Below are 18,739 nucleotides of genomic sequence, written 5' to 3'. Positions count from 1 at the left end.
GACGACACGACCCGTCACGGCGACGATAGTCAGGCGATACCGCCCGTCACGGCGGCGACAGTCAAGCGACACACTTCGTCACGGCGGCGACAGTCAGGCGACACGACCCGTCACGGCGGCGACAGTCAGACGGCAAGACCCGTCACGGCGGCGGCAGTCAGACGACACGACCCGTCACGGCGACGACAGTCAGGCGATACCGCCCGTCACGGCGGCGACAGTCAGACGATACCGCCCGTCACGGCGGCGACAGTCAGACCACAACGACCCGTCACGGCGGCGACAGTCAGACGGCGCGACCCGTCACGGTGGTGACAGCCGGGCGACACGACCTGTCACGGCGGCGACAGTCAGACGACACGACCCGTCACGGCGGCGACAGTCAGACGACACGACCCGTCACGGCGACGACAATCAGACGACACGACCCGTCACGGCGGCGACAGTCAGACGACACGACCCGTCACGGCGACGACAGTCAGACGGCACGACCCGTCACGGCGGCGACGGTCAGGCGATACGACCCGTCACGGCGGCGACAGTAAGGCGAGACGACCCGTCACGGCGCGCTCGCCAGACACCGACGTAAAAGACGTGGGCAGAACCCATTCCCCACGACTGGCAGCCAGACCTCAACGCTCAGGTTGTCCACTGATCGTTCGAACACACCTGGTTGTCGTGCACTAGCGCCGGACCCAGTGTGCGATGTTACGCTCGTCCTACCAACGACACATTTTGGCTCCCTGGGGCCGGACAGGCACTTGACTTACGCTCTGCTTGACCATGACGTCCTTGACCTTCGCCTTGAACCATGGCGACAGTGTGTCACTATGCATGGCGAACACGTGCTGTCCGGGCTTGACGAGGGGCCGCTGTATAGTGCCCAGCGGCGGCAGGTCAACCGGCAGACTGGTGCGCCCCACCTGCACCACGTCACTGATCATGATCTGCCGGCACCGGAAGCCAGCGTCATGCTCGTCCGGAGGCCAGGCTGCTGCCCCGCATGGACCAAGTCGCCGCGGTACATCAGCTAGGGATGAAGGGCCGAATACGACACATCACCATAACGCATCCTAGTAACTCTTCACTTGTCTTAACGCCTACGTATGTTTATCTTTCAAAGCTAAAAGCTGTGGGGAAAAGGCAGCGATCCCGCCTTTATGACCAAGCAACGCAAATCGCGGGACGCCGCCGTCGAACTCTACAAGGCAAGCGCCGGCGCCAGCTGAGGCCTGGTCACAGAGCCGCCGTGGCGGCGAGGACCGGCAGACCCACTCACGTCTCCGACGGCCTTGTCGCCGGGCGAGCCGCCGCCACCGCGGCCGCGACCCAGGCCCGGCTTCGGCGTCAGCGGCGGCGGAGGTGGCGGCGGCGCGGCCGCCGGCGGCGGCGGCATGGCCGGCGATGCGGCTGGCAGCTGGCGAGCCGTGTAGGCCGGGTCCAGGTCGTACACGCGTCCGTCCGGATAGTGGATGGTGCGCTGCACCTCCGTGTGGAATATGTCGACCGGCGGCAGCTTCTGTCGACGCCAGCAGCCGTGTCAGCCAGCGAGCGACACCAGCGTCCTCGAGATCAGGCGATGACAGTCGCGTCCGACGGCAGCGACAGTCGCGCCCGGTAGGGGTGACAGTAGTGCCCCGCAGCGGTGACAATCACGCCCGGTAGGGGCGACAGTCGCGCCCAGCAGCAGTGACAGTCCCACCCGGTAGGGGGGACAGTCGTGACCAGTAACAGTGACAGTCGCGCCCGGCAGAGATTACAGTCGTGCTCAGCAGCGGTGACAACCGCGCCCGGCAGCGGTGATAGTCGCGCCCGGCAGCGGGGCAATCACATGATGAGACGGGCACGCGGCAGCTTCTAGGTGACACGTTCGTATCTGCTGCATCTCGTAACCGTTACTACACATGTCACAGAAACTCGAAAGGCACCATAACGCTAGGCATGCAAGGATTGCCTATACTGGCTTTTGGCATACGAAAGCACTGCGTGAAATAGACCATCCAACGCGCAAGCCAGCGCCAACCCAGTTTGCCGGCCGGCCAACTAGCTGGCGCTAAGCAGCGGATACTCCTCTCGACAACTACTCCCACAGACAGGTACACCATACGCCGTAATTTTATGCCTGCGAGATATATTCTTTGATTTTGGCGTAGCAAACAATGGGCAGCTGGTGTATACCCTAACGTCTTGGATACTCAATCATGTGAATGAATAAGAGCGTTAAAGCATACATACATATATATATATATATATATATATATATATATATATATATATATATATATATATGTGTGTGTGTGTGTGTGTGTGTTTGGGTGTAAGAACATTTATCCCAAAACATACCTTTTCTTAGCGTGACTCATTAACAAAACTGCTGTTAGCATACTGAACATATTTAAATTTCGCCACCTCCGGTCTGGGACGTGCTTTCACGACCTAAGAAGCCTAGCCCCAGTTACGCACTGGCATAGACAAAACAAGACCGCACGCTCGGCTGCTGGCGCGCGCCGAGCGCCCAGCTGCGGCTGACGGCGTCGCCTGTCGGCCAAGGCTGCCGACGGCGCACCGTCAGGACCGCACGACGGCGGGGGTGGGGGCGGCGGCAGTGACCTGGCGCTCGGCGAGCGGTGGCGGCACGCTGGCCGTGAAGGAGGCGCGCGGTCGACGGCCGGCAGCGCCGCCCAGCAGCGCGCCGGTCGGAGAGTACAGCGTGGAGGCGGCCATCTCGACCGGCCGCCTCTGCGGCGGGGAGCCACTCGTCGGCAGCGGAGGGTGCACGCCGCCGGCCAGGCAGGCCGGTCCCTCCTGCCGCTGCGGCTGGCTGGCTGGCGCGGCCGGCGGCCGAGCGGCATCTTCAGCCGATGCCGCGCTCGTCACTCTCTCGCGGGCCGCTGGCGGCGCCGCAGGACAGGAGTCTTGCCCTCCGACGCCAGGATCGCCACCGGCGCCGCCGAGAGCCGGCGCCCTCCAGCTCCGCTGCCCGGCCACACGGTCACCGGACGGCGCCGGCGCCGGTCGAGACGGCCACCCGTCACTGCTAGCCGTGGTCGGCACCGGCCTGCCCGGCGCCGCCGCGCCCTCAGCTGACGGCGCCGGGGCCGGTCGAGACGGCCACCCGTCACTGCTAGCTGCTGTCGGTACCGGCCTGCCCGGCGCCGCCGCGTCCTCAGTTGACCGCGACACTGGGCCGGTACGCCAGCGGCCTCTCAGCCGGCAGGCGAGGATCGTCTCGGTATTTGACCCCCAGCAGACTGTGGCCGGGATTCCGGGCGACTGAGCCGAGCAGGCCTGGGTCCAGGCTCACGGAGGCCCCGTGAGGCCCCGGTCCGTCAGCCGCACGCTCTCCCAGCGGCTCGACGGCCGCCACCGGCGGCGAGAGCCACGGACCAGGCGGCGGCACTGCCAGGGCCAGGCGCGCCCCGCAAGGAGCAGGAGGCCGCGGCGCCGACCACGACAGATGTGTCGGCCGAGCCGACGGGGCTCGGGGCGACAGCAGGGCTGGTGCCTGCCACTGGGGCGACACTGTCTGGTCAAGCGATGGCCACGGCACTACCGGAACGCGCAGCCTCGGCTCGGCCGGCGCCCGGGGCATCGACGAAACGCCGCCAGCCGCGGGCGGCGGCGAGCCCAGACCGTCCGGCGGGTAACCGCTGGCGGGCGGCGCCGCAGTCGTGCCGGAGCTTTTGACCGGCGGTGGGCGTGGCTGCGGCGGCTCGGCCGGCTGCGGCGGTGGGGGCGGCGCGGGACCGTCCGCAGCGGCTGGCTGAGGTGGCCGCTGATGGAAGAGCGCCCAGGAGGCCACCCAGACAACACCCGGCCGGCAGTCAGGATCGTGGTCACCTGGAGCGGGGTCCGCCTCGCCGCCAGCACCGGCCCACTGCAGGCCCGCCACTGGACTCGTGTGTCCCTGTCGAGCTGGTGACGCCGTAGCACTTTGCCTGACAGATGAGCAGCGCACGTTTGCTGGCTTATCCTCGGGGCGATGCGTTGGTAAGACACCGGAGGACAGAGCTCCTGTTGCCCGGACCCTGAGACGGTATGTTGACCTGACGCTGGAGCGGTGTATCCCTCCTCGTTCGGCTCTGGAACCGCACGCTGGCTACACACTGAACTGGCGTGGACTTGCCCGCTACACCCTGGAACGGCATTTCCCCCTTCGGCAAAGCTGAGGTTCAGTTCGTCGCAGCCCGAGGCAGTGTGTCCCAGCTTGACATAACCCTGCGTAGCGGACCCATGCTCGACAGCAGAGCTTCGGAGAACCTTCTCTTGTTTGCCAGAGCTTGGGACAGGGCAACACTGCCTGTCGAAGCTTCGGACGTCTGTCTGCTTGTCCAAACCTGGCGCATGTCCTGCCGTGACACAGCTTATGGCATTGCGCCACAGTTCCACAAACTCTCTTCCTGTGCACCTCTGTTTCGCACACCGTGGAATAACAGGCGCCTGCTGCGCAGACTGTGCCATCGGGCTGACTAGGTTTCCTTGACTGACATACTCTGGGGCCACGTGTTCCTGTTTGGCAGACTCGGGTGGCGTACGTTCTTGACTGTCGAAGCTTCGGGCGCCTCTCTGTCCGACGGCCCCAGGGAAGTCTCCCTGTCCGACAACCCCTAGAACCGCGCCTCCCTGTCCGACAGCCCCCCGGACTGCGCCTCCCTGTCCAACAACCCCTAGAACCGCGTCTCCCTGTCCGACGGCCCCTGGGACTGCGCCCCCCTGTCTGACGTCCCCTGAGACTGCGCCTCCCTGTCCGACGTCCCCTGGGACTGCGCCTCCCTGTCCGACGGCCCCTGGGGCTGTGTCTACCTGTCCGACGGCCCCTGGGACTGCGCCTCCCTGTCCGACGGCCCCTCGGACTGCGCCTCCCTGTCCGACGGCCCCTCGGACTGCGCCTCCCTGTCCGACGTCCCCTCGGACTGCGCTTCCCTGTCCGACGGCCCCTCGGACTGCGCCTCCCTGTCCGACGGCCCCTCGGACTGCGCCTCCCTGTCCGACGGCCCCTGGGACTGCGCCTCCCTGTCCGACGTCCCATGGGACTGCGCCTCCCTGTCCGACGTCCCCTCGGACTGCGCCTCCCCGTCCGACGGCCCCTCGGACTGCGCCTCCCTGTCCGACGTCCCCTGGGACTGCGCCTCCCTGTCCAACAACCCCTAGAACCGCGTCTCCCTGTCCGACGGCCCATGGGACTGCGCCTCCCTGTCCGACGTCCCCTGGGACTGCGCCTCCCTGTCCAACAACCCCTAGAACCGCGTCTCCCTGTCCGACGGCCCATGGGACTGCGCCTCCCTGTCCGACGGCCCCTCGGACTGCGCCTCCCTGTCCGACGGCCCCTCGGACTGCGCCTCCCTGTCCGATGTCCCCTGGGGCTGTGTCTACCTGTTTGATGGCCCCTGGGACTGTGTCTACCTGTTGATGGCCCCTGGGACTGTGCCTCTCTGGTCAGGTTTTGAAAGAATGTAACATTTTCCACCCCATAATGCGCCCCGTCTCATTCGGACAGGCACGCGGATGACCTCACCACCCTTGGACTTCCCTAGCAGAAACAACTTACCCTTTGACCACATGCCTCGTCCCTCATACACGGGCTCCGTGAGGGAGTGGCTCTGCTCGACGGGCGCCGAGGCCGTGGGGTACTGTTCGTCACGCTCTGCCACAGGACGTCCCTGTTTGGTACACTCAGCAACCTGCAGCCGGTTAGACCCATGGATAGCGTGTCTCTGCCTTAGCATAATGCGACCCTCCTTTAAGGTTACTACCGCGAGGCTCTGCCGGAGCCGCGCCCCGGCCGTGTCGCTCTGTCTGAGCTTCCGCATATAGCAGAACTTCGCGGTGAGTCTTTTGGTGCGACTCAACGGGACTGGACCCGGAGCAGCGCGGTCGCGCTGACAAGAATCTGGCTCTGTGTGACCCTGCGGACTAGTCACTGGGCTACGCTGTTTCTGCCGACGGGACTCTGGGTCACCGTGTCCCTGCTGGCCGGGCGGTGGCTCACTGCAACCCAGCTGGATGGAGCCAGCCGAGCCGTCTGCCTGCTGACCAGAGCCAAGGGTGATGCGCTGCCCAGGCTTGACGCCCCTCCAAAGCCGGCTGGCCAACGTCAGCGCAGCCGCCGGCGGGCCGCCGCCAGCCACCACCGGATCGCCGCCAGTCGCCGCCGGACCGCCGCCAGCCGCCGGCGGGCCGCCGCCAGCCGCTGCCGGGCCGCCGCCAGCCGCCGCCGGGCCTCCGCCAGCCACCAACGGACCGCCGCCAGCCGCCGGCGGGCCGTCGCCAGCCGCCGGCGGGCCGCTGCCAGCCGCCGTCGGACCGCCGCCAGCCACCACCGGACCGCCGCCAGCCGCCGGCGGGCCGCCGCCAGCCGCCGCCGGGCAGCCGCCAGCCACCACCGGACCGCCGCCAGCCGCCGGCGGGCCGCCGCCAGCCGCCGGCGGACCGCCGCCAGCCGCCGCGCCGACCGACCGTCGGGCGCCAGGCGCGGCGTGCCCCTGGCCTGGACTGGCGCCACCCCCGGCACTGCAGTCAGCCAGGCGCCGCCGCTTCCCGGCGGTGGCGCCCGGCTGATCGGGAACGGCAGCTGCAGTCGGGACGGCATGGGTGCTGCGCACGCCGAAGGCTGGCCGTCCATCCTCGCAAGTGACGACGTGGCCCGTGCCAGGGCCGACCACGTGCTGCGACGGTCTCTCTGCCCTGCCTGCATACTGTTCGCGTGACGGCGGACACACGTCTTTCTTTCGGAAAATATGCAGCGCTCTTGAGGTGGAGCCGACGGATTCAAGGGATTGTGGAGAGCTTGCGTCATCAGGAATCTTCGACGACCGACAATTGGCCGTCTCCGTAATATTCTCCCCTGCGATCCCTGACCCTGACATTACATCCATGTCACTCGATACCGCTTCGCCTGAGTACCGTCGCCCCGGACCCAAGGGCTCGTGTCCCCCATTGCGGGCCCCTGAACCCTGCTCCTTACAGGCCATTATCTCATTTGACCTTTGGAGAGCCCCTCGTCGGCCGGGACGCCCGCGGCCTGGCTCGCCGGCTCTGGCCGTCTCGTCCACGCTTGCGGCCGGTGTTTGAGCGCCGGCCGGTGCGCCGTCGGCGCCGCCAGCGGCCCGCTCCGCCCGCGCTTCGGCGTTAGAGCCAGGAGCGTCGTCCACAGTCGCTTGGACTTCGCCGGCACTGCGCGGCAGGGTCTCGCACATGACGCAGGTGCAGTTGTGGCGGCCGGAGCGCGGCTGAGAGAGCTCTCGTTTGGCCCGAGCGCGCCGCCGCCGCTCGGGCTCGGGAAGCGGCGGCAGCGGCGGGAGCCGGCTGTGCGTGCGGCTCTGCCGGCCCACCGCCGTCGCCGTCGCCGGCTCGTCGGGCTCAGACGGCGGTGGGGACGAGACGGGCGGCGCCGCTGTCGCGTCCGCGACCTCGGAGCAAGGTAAAGGGGTGTCGGCAGGCGGGCGGGGCGCGAGGGCCTCGGCCGCCCGACTGGCCACCGCCGCCTGACGGTCCCGGCCGGCGGCCGCGCCCGACAGCCAGACGCCGCCGCCGCCGTCGCCGTCGACGCTCTGAAAGCAGGACAGGGACCGCCTTCAGGAGGACGAGCGCGTCAGCGGCAGGCGCAGCCGGCCGCCGGCCGCGCCGACAGGCTGCAGCGTGCAGGACGGGGCCATCCACTGGGGCAGGACAGCAGGAGGTGCGAGGAGAACCTCAGCGGCTAACTTGCACCACACTGTCTTCGGCGGACTCGGCAGCCCTACATGCACAGCCCCCAGAAGCGCATGTCATGCACAGGACCGACATCAGCATCGCATACAAGTGCACCGTCCCCAGTCATATCAGGTGGTGGGATTTCATGCATAAGCTGTTAAACCATTGAATACCATAATGCCCCGTGCAAGCACCCCTGGCTCAAAAGCAAAAATACCAATACAGAACACGAGACTGTTCCAGACAACCACCTCTTACAAAGCATGGACAGCTGACCAACACGTGAATCAGGCCCGGAAGGTAGCAGTGAGACCCAGCCTTTTAGCCGATCTAGATACTGTTCCACACTACGCGCGTTCACACTCCGCCCCATGCAATGGCCACGCGGGCCGGCGGAGCGGTCCGCAGAGGCGCCACCGCGCCGGACCCGGACCCGGACCCAGCGCTCCGTCCTGCTCGTGCCGGCTCACTCTGGTCGGCGGCCGCTCCTTGTACAGGTCCTCGTACAGGTAGTGCACGTCCTTGTCCAGCTTGGCCAGCTCGCGCTCCGTCTTGCTGAACGAGTCTGCCGGCACCGTCGCGGCCACGTCACACCCGGGCCAATGAACCGACCGCTGGCGATCACGTGCATCACGCAGCTGAAAGCTAGGTTGGCGCCCGCGCGCCCGCCACGCTTCGCCTCGCCTCGCCACGCCACGCCACGCCACGCCACGCCACGCCACGCCACGCCACGCCACGCCACGCCACGCCATGCCACGCCACGCCACGCCCACGCCATGCCGCGCCACGCCATGCCATGCCATGCCATGCCATGCCACGCCACGCCGCGCCTCGCCCCGTCACTGCCACGCCACGCCACCCCACGTCCCGTCACGCCATGCCATGCCATGCCACGCCACGCCACGCCACGCCACACCACGCCACGCCACGCCACGCCACGCCACGCCACGCCACGCCACGCCACGCCACGCCACGCCACGCCACGCCAACGCCACGCCACGCCACGCCCAGCCTCGCCCCGCCCCATCGCGCCAAACCACGCCACGCACGCCACGCCACGCCACGCCACGCCACGCCACGCCACGCCACGCCACGCCACGCCACGCCACGCCCCGTCACATCACGCCACGCCTAGCCATGCCACGCCACGCCCCATCACGCCACGCCACGCCACGCCATGCCATGCCATGCCATGCCGTGCCACGCCACGCCACGCCACGCCACGCCACGCCACGCCACGCCCCGCCCCGCCCCGCCACGCCACGCCCCCCTCCCCCAATAAACGCGCGCATCACACACAGCGGCATCCATATAATCCCAGGCAAACGCGAAGACACACTGGCGCCGACACACTTGGACACGACCAAGAGTGCTACTTGTTTAAACAATTTGAAGAATACCTGTGCAGTGGAGTTGTTTGGTGACATTTGGGATCACAATAAATATTTCCGAAGTGCCAGGTTAAGAACTTTGAACTACTTTAACCACAGGTACTATGCACTTATCCGAGAAAATAAGATTTGGAGCTGAAGTTTCCCCGCTCATCTAATGTTGAAAACATTCCCAAAAGTTACAAAATTGTTTCACGAGACGTTGGGAGCTACTCCAAGCGACGCAAGCATGATCCCGGTGCCAGAATTGCTTGCGACTGCACAGATGGAAGTCTTTCGACTCGGTGTACCATTGGGCGCTGGTCCCCAACACGACTATCGGTTATTGAAGTCACTACACTTTCCTGTGACAGCGTAGCGGCAGCCTGTACCGTTCATCTCCGCACAATGTGCCATTCTTGAGTGTGTTCGTGCTTTTTTCGCTTTCGTCATCACCAAAGCGACAAGTTGAACAGAATCGCATAACGCAATATATACGAGCATTGATAGCCGCACGCACGCTCGAGCTGAGACTGTCACACCGACTTGGCAGGCAGCACCTCATAAGCTCATAGGGGAAGAGTGAGAAGGGTTGGACCGGGACAGCACATGCACGTTTTGTGTGCAGGTGGGGTGTGCTGCTCACTCGCGTTATCTGGAGAAGCGAGATTAACAAGATTACCCGCCCATAGCGAGATTACCCGCCCCACGGTGGACGATAGATGGCCCATGACCGATCGTCACCGACTCGACCGCGTTTACAACTTCACAAGCCGCTAGCGTTACGCTGGACTGAACAGGGTTAGGGATCGAGCCTCAGGGCTCAGGGTGACTGCCACCCCGAGTCCCCAAAACCCTCGGGCCTCAGGGACGAGCACGGCTCAAACGCTGAAAAACTGTGGCCATACTCCTGACAGAGTATGGCCACAGTCATTTATAATGAACTAAAAACACAAATACTACTTAATCCTTACTCGTACATTGCCTTCAGACCGACAGAGAGCTTTAACCCAGCTAACCCCCGGATCGGCATCCAGCCATCTCTCGCAGAGGTATAAAAAGCCAGGCTTGTCGTCTAGAAACCACAAATTCACCAATAACGTCATTACTTACCGCTTTTTTTATTCCAATTCGGCTTGACTTCGGCACGCTTCGTAAAACACACAACACCCAAAGTCAAGCGTCGCCTGAATGAAACACCAGGGGGCAGGGGAAAAGGACCGTGTCAGAAAGTGGGAGCGCCAAACCCGTTTTTAAAGTACATCCTACATGCGCACCACCATTTGGTTTGAGTGAAACCTCACGAGATGTGGAGCGGTCGTGGCGCTCTGCTTCCTGTCTCTCCCTACGCATGTGCTCAAAAGTTTAAGCGTGACTAGGGACTTGGATGTGGTCTTGCTTTATTCTATCCAACACGAGATCCAAAGCCACGATTTCAGGTGCGATGCTTTCGTCCTTGACAGTTTGTCAATTCCCTGATATGGTATGTTGTTAAGTGAATTCATTTTGAATTTGCCACTCATAATTGTTCTGATAAAGCTTTGTAACCAAAACAGTAGCCGATCTATCTCTCCTTTTTCCTGGTTATTTGACAGTGGATAAGGCTAAAAGTTCTGGCTTTTGATCCTTGGTATCACCCACATAAGTTACGCTAGGTAAGCGTTGCCTATGCTCAACAGCGGGGGTCATGGCCCTTTCCCGCCTCGTTGAAGTCGTTAACTCTGAAATGATTAATGAACAAAATGAAATCCTTAACCCTCACACCTATTCGCCGTTTTTCACAGCGCGGACTAGTAGGGAGAGGGGCGGGGGGGGGATGATGCCCCCAACAGTGTTGATAAACTAATGAAGATAGCCTTTAGTGGGAAACCAGTGGAATGGTCTTAACGAGATATCGTGATCAGTACTACTTTTTAAGCCTTTAAGTCAACAACTGCAAACAACTGCATTCAACAATGCTATGTCAAAGGTCAAACTTTCCGAAAAATTGCACTCCTTCAGTTTTACACCATACAGATGAGATCATGCCTCGTGGCCCCAAAAGCCTAAACAGGCGTGGTCCTTGTTCCCTGAGTACAAAGATGTGTATTCCTGTGTGTGTCGAGTACATACTCATAAAAGGTTTCGCTAATGTGGCAATGTTGGTCCGCCGCGCACGCGTGGCACCGTTGTTTCCCGCCCGCCGCCCGCTCATGCCGTAGATCGCCGTACAGTATTCCTCAAAAAACCGTCGCTGCCACAACAGGAAAGCTTGGAACACGTTTTGTACCAACACGCAATGGATGTCGCATAGGCTACTGAAAATTTTGGCATCGCATGCTGCGCGATTTCCCAACATGCCGGAGATGCATCCTCAAAAACCTTACGATGTTTGCACCACCCCCTCCCTCCGCCCCTAGGGCAAGATTAAAAGACGATTTTGGTCTCACTTTTTTAAATCGCCCGTGTAGCTTTGTTTCGAACACAAGCTGTTTGCAATGTTTTCGTGCCAAGGGTTGACATATGCGAATAGTGTCCGATTACGTGTGTCTTCCTGTGGCTCAGTATTGACCGTTATGACGGTCTGATGTGTGAGCCGTCGAGTGGATGTCGGCGAATAGACCAGGCGTCGACCTGGCCATGGTTTGTTGACGCCCTACAGGCGGCAGCATGCTGAACGGTACGGTTAATATTAAGTCTTCTGTCCATGGCAGCGCGACCAATTTCCTACAGGCGGCGGCTGGGTTTACTTTGTGGTCGTGGGATCAAACCACACGCGTGTTAGTGAGGCAATAAACGAAGCTCAGCGAGCGCCTCACGACGTTATGAATGGGGCACATTAAGGCCAACAGAAAAAAAACACGGTTGATATTCGTCACACGAGTAACGCAGATACATAGGATTCGTGACCGGGATTATAATTAGACCTGCATACTGCACAAAAGAAAATGGTATGGCAGCACATCATTATGACAAAGTTTGAGATTGGGGGCCAAATCAAGATACGGGCGGCCAAACTGGAATTTCAGAGACAGCCTGAACTGAAAATGACATTCTCAATGAACAAGTTAAACACATGCATTGAAATGCGAATTGGAGACAAATGTTATTTTTGAAAACTGGGGGCTCATGTCCTAACTGCCCTCCTCCAGAGGTTACACCAATGAGGCAATGTACCTCAAATTAGGTAAAAAGGTGCATGCCAAGTGGCAATGGCACAATGACCAAATCGCCCACGGAATGCAAATTCAGGTGCGTCTTTTCGAAAACACTGAGACCAAGCGCAGTGTACACGTACCGTCTATGGTCGACTGCTTGTCCCGCACCCACTGGATGCACTTGTCCAGCTGATCGTCGAACTTGATGGCCGCCATGGCCGCCTGTATCCTCTCCTCGATGTCACAGTCGACCTCGATCATGGAGTCGTCCGAACACAAGCTGCCAGAGCCATCTGCCGACGAGAGGTCACTGCTGCTGACCCAAACTGAGACGGCCCTGCACGCAAACCACCCTCAGCATGACAGCCCGACAGCAGACAAGCGCGAGCGCGTGCGGTCAGCATCCTTACGACTGAGACGGCTCAGCAGGCTCACCACACTCCCTCAGCACGACAGCCCCACAGCAGACCAGCGCGAGCGCGTGCGGTCAGCATTCTTACGACTGAGACGGCTCAGCAGGCTCACCACGCTCCGCTCCCTCAGCACGACAGCCCCACAGCAGACCAGTGCGAGCGGGCGCGCGGGGGGGGGTCCTCACTGGCCCAGGTGCCGGGTCGGTCCCGGCTGACTTCTAAAATAATGTTATAGTACTTTCAGTAGTTAACAGTATTTTAGGCATATTCAAACACATTCAAATACGATCCGAAAGCACCATGTAAACGCTCAGATAAACGCACAGGTCAGTTTCCACCGAAAACAGGAAACAGTGCCAGTCATTTTCGTAGGTGATCTAAATCACTGTTTATGGTAAAGCTCACCTGACTCCAAAGATCTGGAGCAGTGAATGAATAAAATATACAGGATGAACTCCTCCTGACTTCTGAAGACCATGCCACTATGTATGTTATTCAGGGTTCAGCAGCTTGATCCGCATTTGGAGTGTCCACGCTGCGTATCGCGCCTTTAATGCCAATCAACAGTAGAGCACACGGACAACGGTGTCTCCCCGTGAGTAGCAGTCCTCACCGTCGTCGGCCTGGTCGTCCTCCTTCTCGTCCTCGCCGTCCGAGTCGAGGCACACCTCGTCCTCCTTGCGGCGGACAGCCCCCTTCCAGCAGCGGCCGGCCGTCGCGCACCAGTTCGGCCATCATCTGTCGCCAGTCACCGGTCACAGGTCAGCACCGTCACAGGCCACAGGTCAGGACCGTCACAGGCCACAGGTCAGCACCGTCACAGGCCACAGGTCAGCAGTCACAGGCCACAGGCCAGCACAGCCACAGGCCAGCCAGTCAGAGCCACACGGTCACAGGTCCGCAAGGTCACAGGTACGCACGGTCACAGGGCCAGTCGGTCAGAAGTCCACACGGTCACATGTTCAAGGGGTGACAGGTCCGCACCGTCACCGATCCGCACGGTCACAGTTTTAGCTGGTCACAGGTGCGCACGGTCACAGTTTTAGCTGGTCACAGGTGCGCACGGTCACAGTTTCAGCTGGTCACAGGTGCGCACGGTCACAGTTTCAGCTGGTCACAGGTGTGCACGGTCAGTTTTAGCTGGTCACAGGTGCGCACAGTCACAGTTTTAGCTGGTCACAGGTGCGCACGGTCACAGTTTCAGCTGGTCACAGGTATGCACGGTCACAGTTTCAGCTGGTCACAGGTGCGCACGGTCACAGTTTTAGCTGGTCACAGGTGCGCACGGTCACAGTTTTAGCTGGTCACAGGTGCGCACGGTCACAGTTTTAGCTGGTCACAGGTGCGCACGGTCACAGTTTTAGCTGGTCACAGGTGCGCACAGTCACAGTTTCAGCTGGTCACAGGTGCGCACGGTCACAGTTTCAGCTGGTCACAGGTGCGCACGGTCACAGTTTCAGCTGGTCACAGGTGCGCACGGTCACAGTTTTAGCTGGTCACAGGTGCGCACGGTCACAGTTTTAGCTGGTCACAGGTGCGCACAGTCACAGTTTTAGCTGGTCACAGGTGCGCACAGTCACAGTTTTCAGCTGGTCACAGGTGCGCACGGTCACAGTTTCAGCTGGTCACAGGTGCGCACGGTCACAGTTTCAGCTGGTCACAGGTGCGCACGGTCACAGTTTTAGCTGGTCACAGGTGCGCACGGTCACAGTTTCAGCTGGCCACAGATCGGCACGGTTCACGGCACGCAACAATGTCGTCAGCGGGCGCAACACGCCAGGCATCCCACGGGCGTGACGTCAACCGACACAACCCACCCGGCGGCGCGGAAGCGTCAGGTCACATCTTGAAGCACACAGCTGACGTCGAATCTTGAGATCGCGAATGTCGTATTTAGTTGAGTTTTTAGCATACGTTAACTGCCATGGTTATTCGCGCCACATCGCGTGTGTGCCAAGACACGTTCCGACATAGCGATATAGCACAATATAGCCGCCATATCACATCAATGTCACAAGTGGCCAGGCGTACTTCAGTATTACCTAAGCATTTCGCTTCACTTTCTTATTTCGAAATGCCTCGGTGGAAAGGTCTGCCGCTGTGCCACTAGCTGGTACACAACACTGCCAGGATCCTCAGTAATCCTCGAGGTACTGACCAGTCAGCAAAAAAAAAAAAAACAGTGAACAGGGTGGAGGGCGGCTGAGGCTGAGTGGCGGTCCAACTCACCTGGTTATACTTCTCCACCAGCTGGCGGCAGACAGAGCAGACCTTGGCGCGCCTGCCGTCCGTGCGCACGAGGCTGGGGATCCGGTCGCCGTCGCCGTGCACCATGGTGAAGTACACCAGGTCGGAGGACACGGCCGGCACCAGAGCCTCGCGGCTCTTGCAGTCGGGGTTCAAGCAGCAGCGCGGGATGCGGGCCGCCTGGGGCGCGGCCACGTCGCGCGTCGTGCCGCGCGGCGCGGCCGCTGCCAGCCTCTTGGACGTCACGGCCGACTCGTCCGAATCGGACGAGTCCAGCGTTACCAGCGCGATGCCTTGGCCGCCCTTGACGTCCTTGCCGTCGGCCGCAATCTCACCACCCGTTACCGGCGTGGCGTCTCCGTTCGACGGCGGCGCGGCGGCCATGTCCGACCCCGGCTCGCCGGCGTCGGCCACGTCCGGCGCCGGGCACTGGCCGTCGGCCTCCGCCCCGCCGCCATCCGACGGACTGCGGGGCGGCTCGACAGGCGACGCCTGGTCTGGGGCATTCCCTTCGGCCTCCCCGCCGTCCACCTCCATCTCCACGGCGGCATCGGTGAGCTCCGCCGGCCGCTGGCGGGCGGGCTCCGGCGACTCGCGCCGGGAAGGGCTGCTGGGGGCCGGCGGCGGGTCGGACGCCGCGGGAGGCGTGTCTCTGCCTCCAGATGCTGCCTCGCCAGCTGCCGGCCCGTCCATTCCGTGAACAGCCTGGATGGCCGGGCCCGAACCGAGCGCGTCCAGCCGAGCGCGTCAGTCTCGGCCTTACTCTTGAAGAGATCCTGGAACAGCAACATATGGCAGCATGTCAGTACGCATCTTACCGGCACACCAGGCACACAGACGAAGCTAAGGTTCTAGCTTCAAAACCGATTCAGAAGCAGAAAATGTTGTGAAGCCAAAGTCGAAGTCAAAGCTGATGGCCTTCAAGTTTGAAACTCTGAGGCGAGCAGCTTTTTAAACAATCAAACCTGAATCAGAATAAAGTGGCTTTGACGTTCATACTCGCGAAGCCTTAGAGAAACCAGGGCAGTGTGATTGGACGGCAAAACTAAAGCCAAACTGCGCACTTGGACCGCGAGACTAAAGCCAGTCTCAAACCACAATTAGCTGAAAATCACCATGCTGAAGCCGAATCTAGTGTACAATAAAGATGTGTGTTACCATAACAATTTTTGCTTTTCTGGGCTGTATGGAACCAGGAGCCATCACAAAAGTTTGTGGAATGGTTAAGGCGATGTATTAGCATAATGGATGGCAGATTTTTTCAGCCTATCTTCCTCATCTTTTTATGCTATACCTTCTACACAACATTTCAGAAAGTTGGTCCCCAGCTCTTGTCAGCAGGGACTCAGCCAGAGCTCTGGTAAGGGGTCCAAAGGACCCCTCAGAAAATAAGGGGGGGGGGGCCATGCCTCCTGTGCCTCCCCCTGCCCACACTACTGCTTGTCACATCTTATTTGGCATTAACAATGATGGGCTGGTTCCAGTTTTTAGTCACCCATGCTAAAAGCTAAAACAACCTTTTAAAAATGCAACAAAACCAAAACAAAACTGAACTGTTTACAATGGTATCAAGCCAGTATTGAAACCAGTGCAGTCATGGAAAATGGTTCAAAAACAAATGCAAATGTAGCTTTGCCCCTCTGACTCTGAGAGCTGGAATATGCAGTGTTGTTCTGCAGTCTATACCCATGCAATAATCTAAAATATCCTGTGACTGACGATTTAAAACATGGTGAGCCAAAAAAGGCCATTTGCAAAGTGGTCTTCATGTCTCCATAGCATGTGTGGCCCCCTAATGATGCTAAAAAAACCTATTTCTAGTAACTTTGTTGACCAGACAGATGTTGATTTGACAGGTCTGTCTCTGAGATTGTCAACCTTTCTGGGTCACTTCATGCTACACAACCTGCAAATTTCAGTTCAAGCAAAGGCAACATCAGGTTTCCAGAAATTTTTGGAAGTTCAGGAAGCTGTCCAGTTTTAGAGGATGGCAAATTGCTTTTTACCAACATACAATCTGAAATTCACTGCCAATTGCTTGCCCTGAGTTTGACACATGCACACTTCAGCTTTAGAGCACAAATTTTACAGAAGCCACAGGGCAGTGGAAATTGGTCACAAAAAAGGTCAGGTACAGGTTGCTGCCCAGTGTGGTAGTATCCAGCCACTTAGGCAGTGCTGATGCCACGTCTTCACGCTATTGCACGCCTGACTTGGGGTTCACCATCTATTGCTCCTCCATTTGTTCAGGACTGGCCAATTAGCATCAACACAGATTAAGCCAGTCAGCATAGCACTAAGGTGCTTCTGGCGTGGTGAAGTGTTCAGGCAGATCAGAGTGCCTGTGTTGGATTAAAAAAAACAATGAATTAGTAGCTGACAAGAAATAGTATGATGCAGACATAGCAGTTAGAATACTGGCTGGGTGAATGTATGCACACATCTTAGACACTAAAGTGGACAAATTTTGAACCCTTCTTGTTACCCAATAGCCCATTTTGGGCAGGACATAGATGTATCACATATCTAGTCAACATTGTTCCCCTGGTTTCCAGACTGACTTGACATAGTCATCTAATATATAGATTTTCCAGAAGCATGTAAAATGCATACAAACGAAAACAAAAACAATATTTTGCAAGCAACATGTAACACCACATTAAATCATGGCACCAGTTTCAGCATGCATGCACCTGATAAATTTTATACTAAACAATATACATTACGCCCACTCAAAAACTTAGCTTGCATTATTGTCCCCATGTTTAAGCTTGTTCCATGCACCATGAACAGTCACTGCCAATTTCAGTGCAAAGAGACAATGTTTCAGCAAGAGATGATGATGTTAAGGAAATATCAGGCAAACAAGCTTGAAAAATTGCACAAAAAAATCATCTGAAAATTCAGCAGCTTGGCCTGGCCTGAGTTCAGCTAAAACAAGCATAATTTTCAACCCAGCCTGGTTCAATGCACTGATACCCAATATGTCATGGGCATCCAGCCAATGAATGGATTTTTTGCAGACCGGAGCCAAACCCATGCATCTAAATTTCCCATTTAATGAAAGGTTTCGACCAGGTCCGCCTAGAGGATTGATCTGGAGGTTGTCCGTTTAAGACATCTACTATTACCATCCATTATTACGAAACACCATTCACACTAAGACCTTATCTTTCCCGGCTGTCCGAGGGCTGGTTCCGCAACTTCATAACCTACCCAACAACATCCAACGACCTTAACACACGCATATTCAAACGCACGCATGCGACACCGCCCCATTACCGCAACTCCGCCGAAACACGGTATTAGTCTTCCGAGGGCCGCGCCACAAGAACCCAAGCCGCAACGGGCGCGTATATTGAAACATTAGTGTAGTTCAACATAACCACCTGAAAATACACCACGGGCTCGGTGCACACCATGTGAACCTACTGCCTTCCACACTACGGGTGGACTACGGATTACGCGCAGCCCTGAAGTCGGCAGCAGGTCCAGCAGGTACGATCGGTCCATAAAATATCCGTTCAGGAATGCAGTCAGAGCCTTGGCGAGCGGGTGCACGGAGTTGACAAAGCCCCTTTCCCAAAAAGTCACCGGATATGCCCCATTTGTTCATGACGACACATTTTCTTAGATATCACATGTATATACATATATAGATAATATATATACATATATATATATACATATATAGATAATATATATACATATATATACATATATACATATATACATTATATATATATATATATATATATATATATATATATATATATATATATCTATCTATCTATCTATCTATCTATCTATCTATCTATCTATCTATCTATCTATCTATCTATATCTATATCTATATATATATACATATATCTATATATCT

At 58.6% G+C, this 18,739-nt stretch overlaps 1 protein-coding gene across 1 annotated transcript in view; it reads right to left on the bottom strand.

Moving 5' to 3' along the window:
* Positions 1 to 18,303, bottom strand: part of LOC119107951 (histone-lysine N-methyltransferase eggless-like) — a 32,767-nt gene extending 14,464 nt beyond the window's left edge. The window contains 7 exon segments of the mRNA XM_037231541.1: positions 771 to 947; positions 1,412 to 1,519; positions 8,163 to 8,257; positions 12,340 to 12,492; positions 13,226 to 13,307; positions 14,842 to 15,635; positions 18,142 to 18,303. Of these exon segments, the coding sequence (XP_037087436.1) occupies positions 771 to 947; positions 1,412 to 1,519; positions 8,163 to 8,257; positions 12,340 to 12,492; positions 13,226 to 13,307; positions 14,842 to 15,552 (1,326 nt within the window). The 5' untranslated portion in view covers positions 15,553 to 15,635; positions 18,142 to 18,303.
* Between the last annotated feature and the right edge of the window lie 436 nt (positions 18,304 to 18,739).

The sequence above is a fragment of the Pollicipes pollicipes genome, unplaced genomic scaffold (assembly GCF_011947565.3).
Source record: "Pollicipes pollicipes isolate AB1234 unplaced genomic scaffold, Ppol_2.1 Scaffold_6686;HRSCAF=7923_pilon_pilon_pilon, whole genome shotgun sequence".
NCBI classification, from domain to species: domain Eukaryota; kingdom Metazoa; phylum Arthropoda; class Thecostraca; order Pollicipedomorpha; family Pollicipedidae; genus Pollicipes; species Pollicipes pollicipes.
This window is presented reverse-complemented; position numbering and strand designations above follow the sequence as displayed.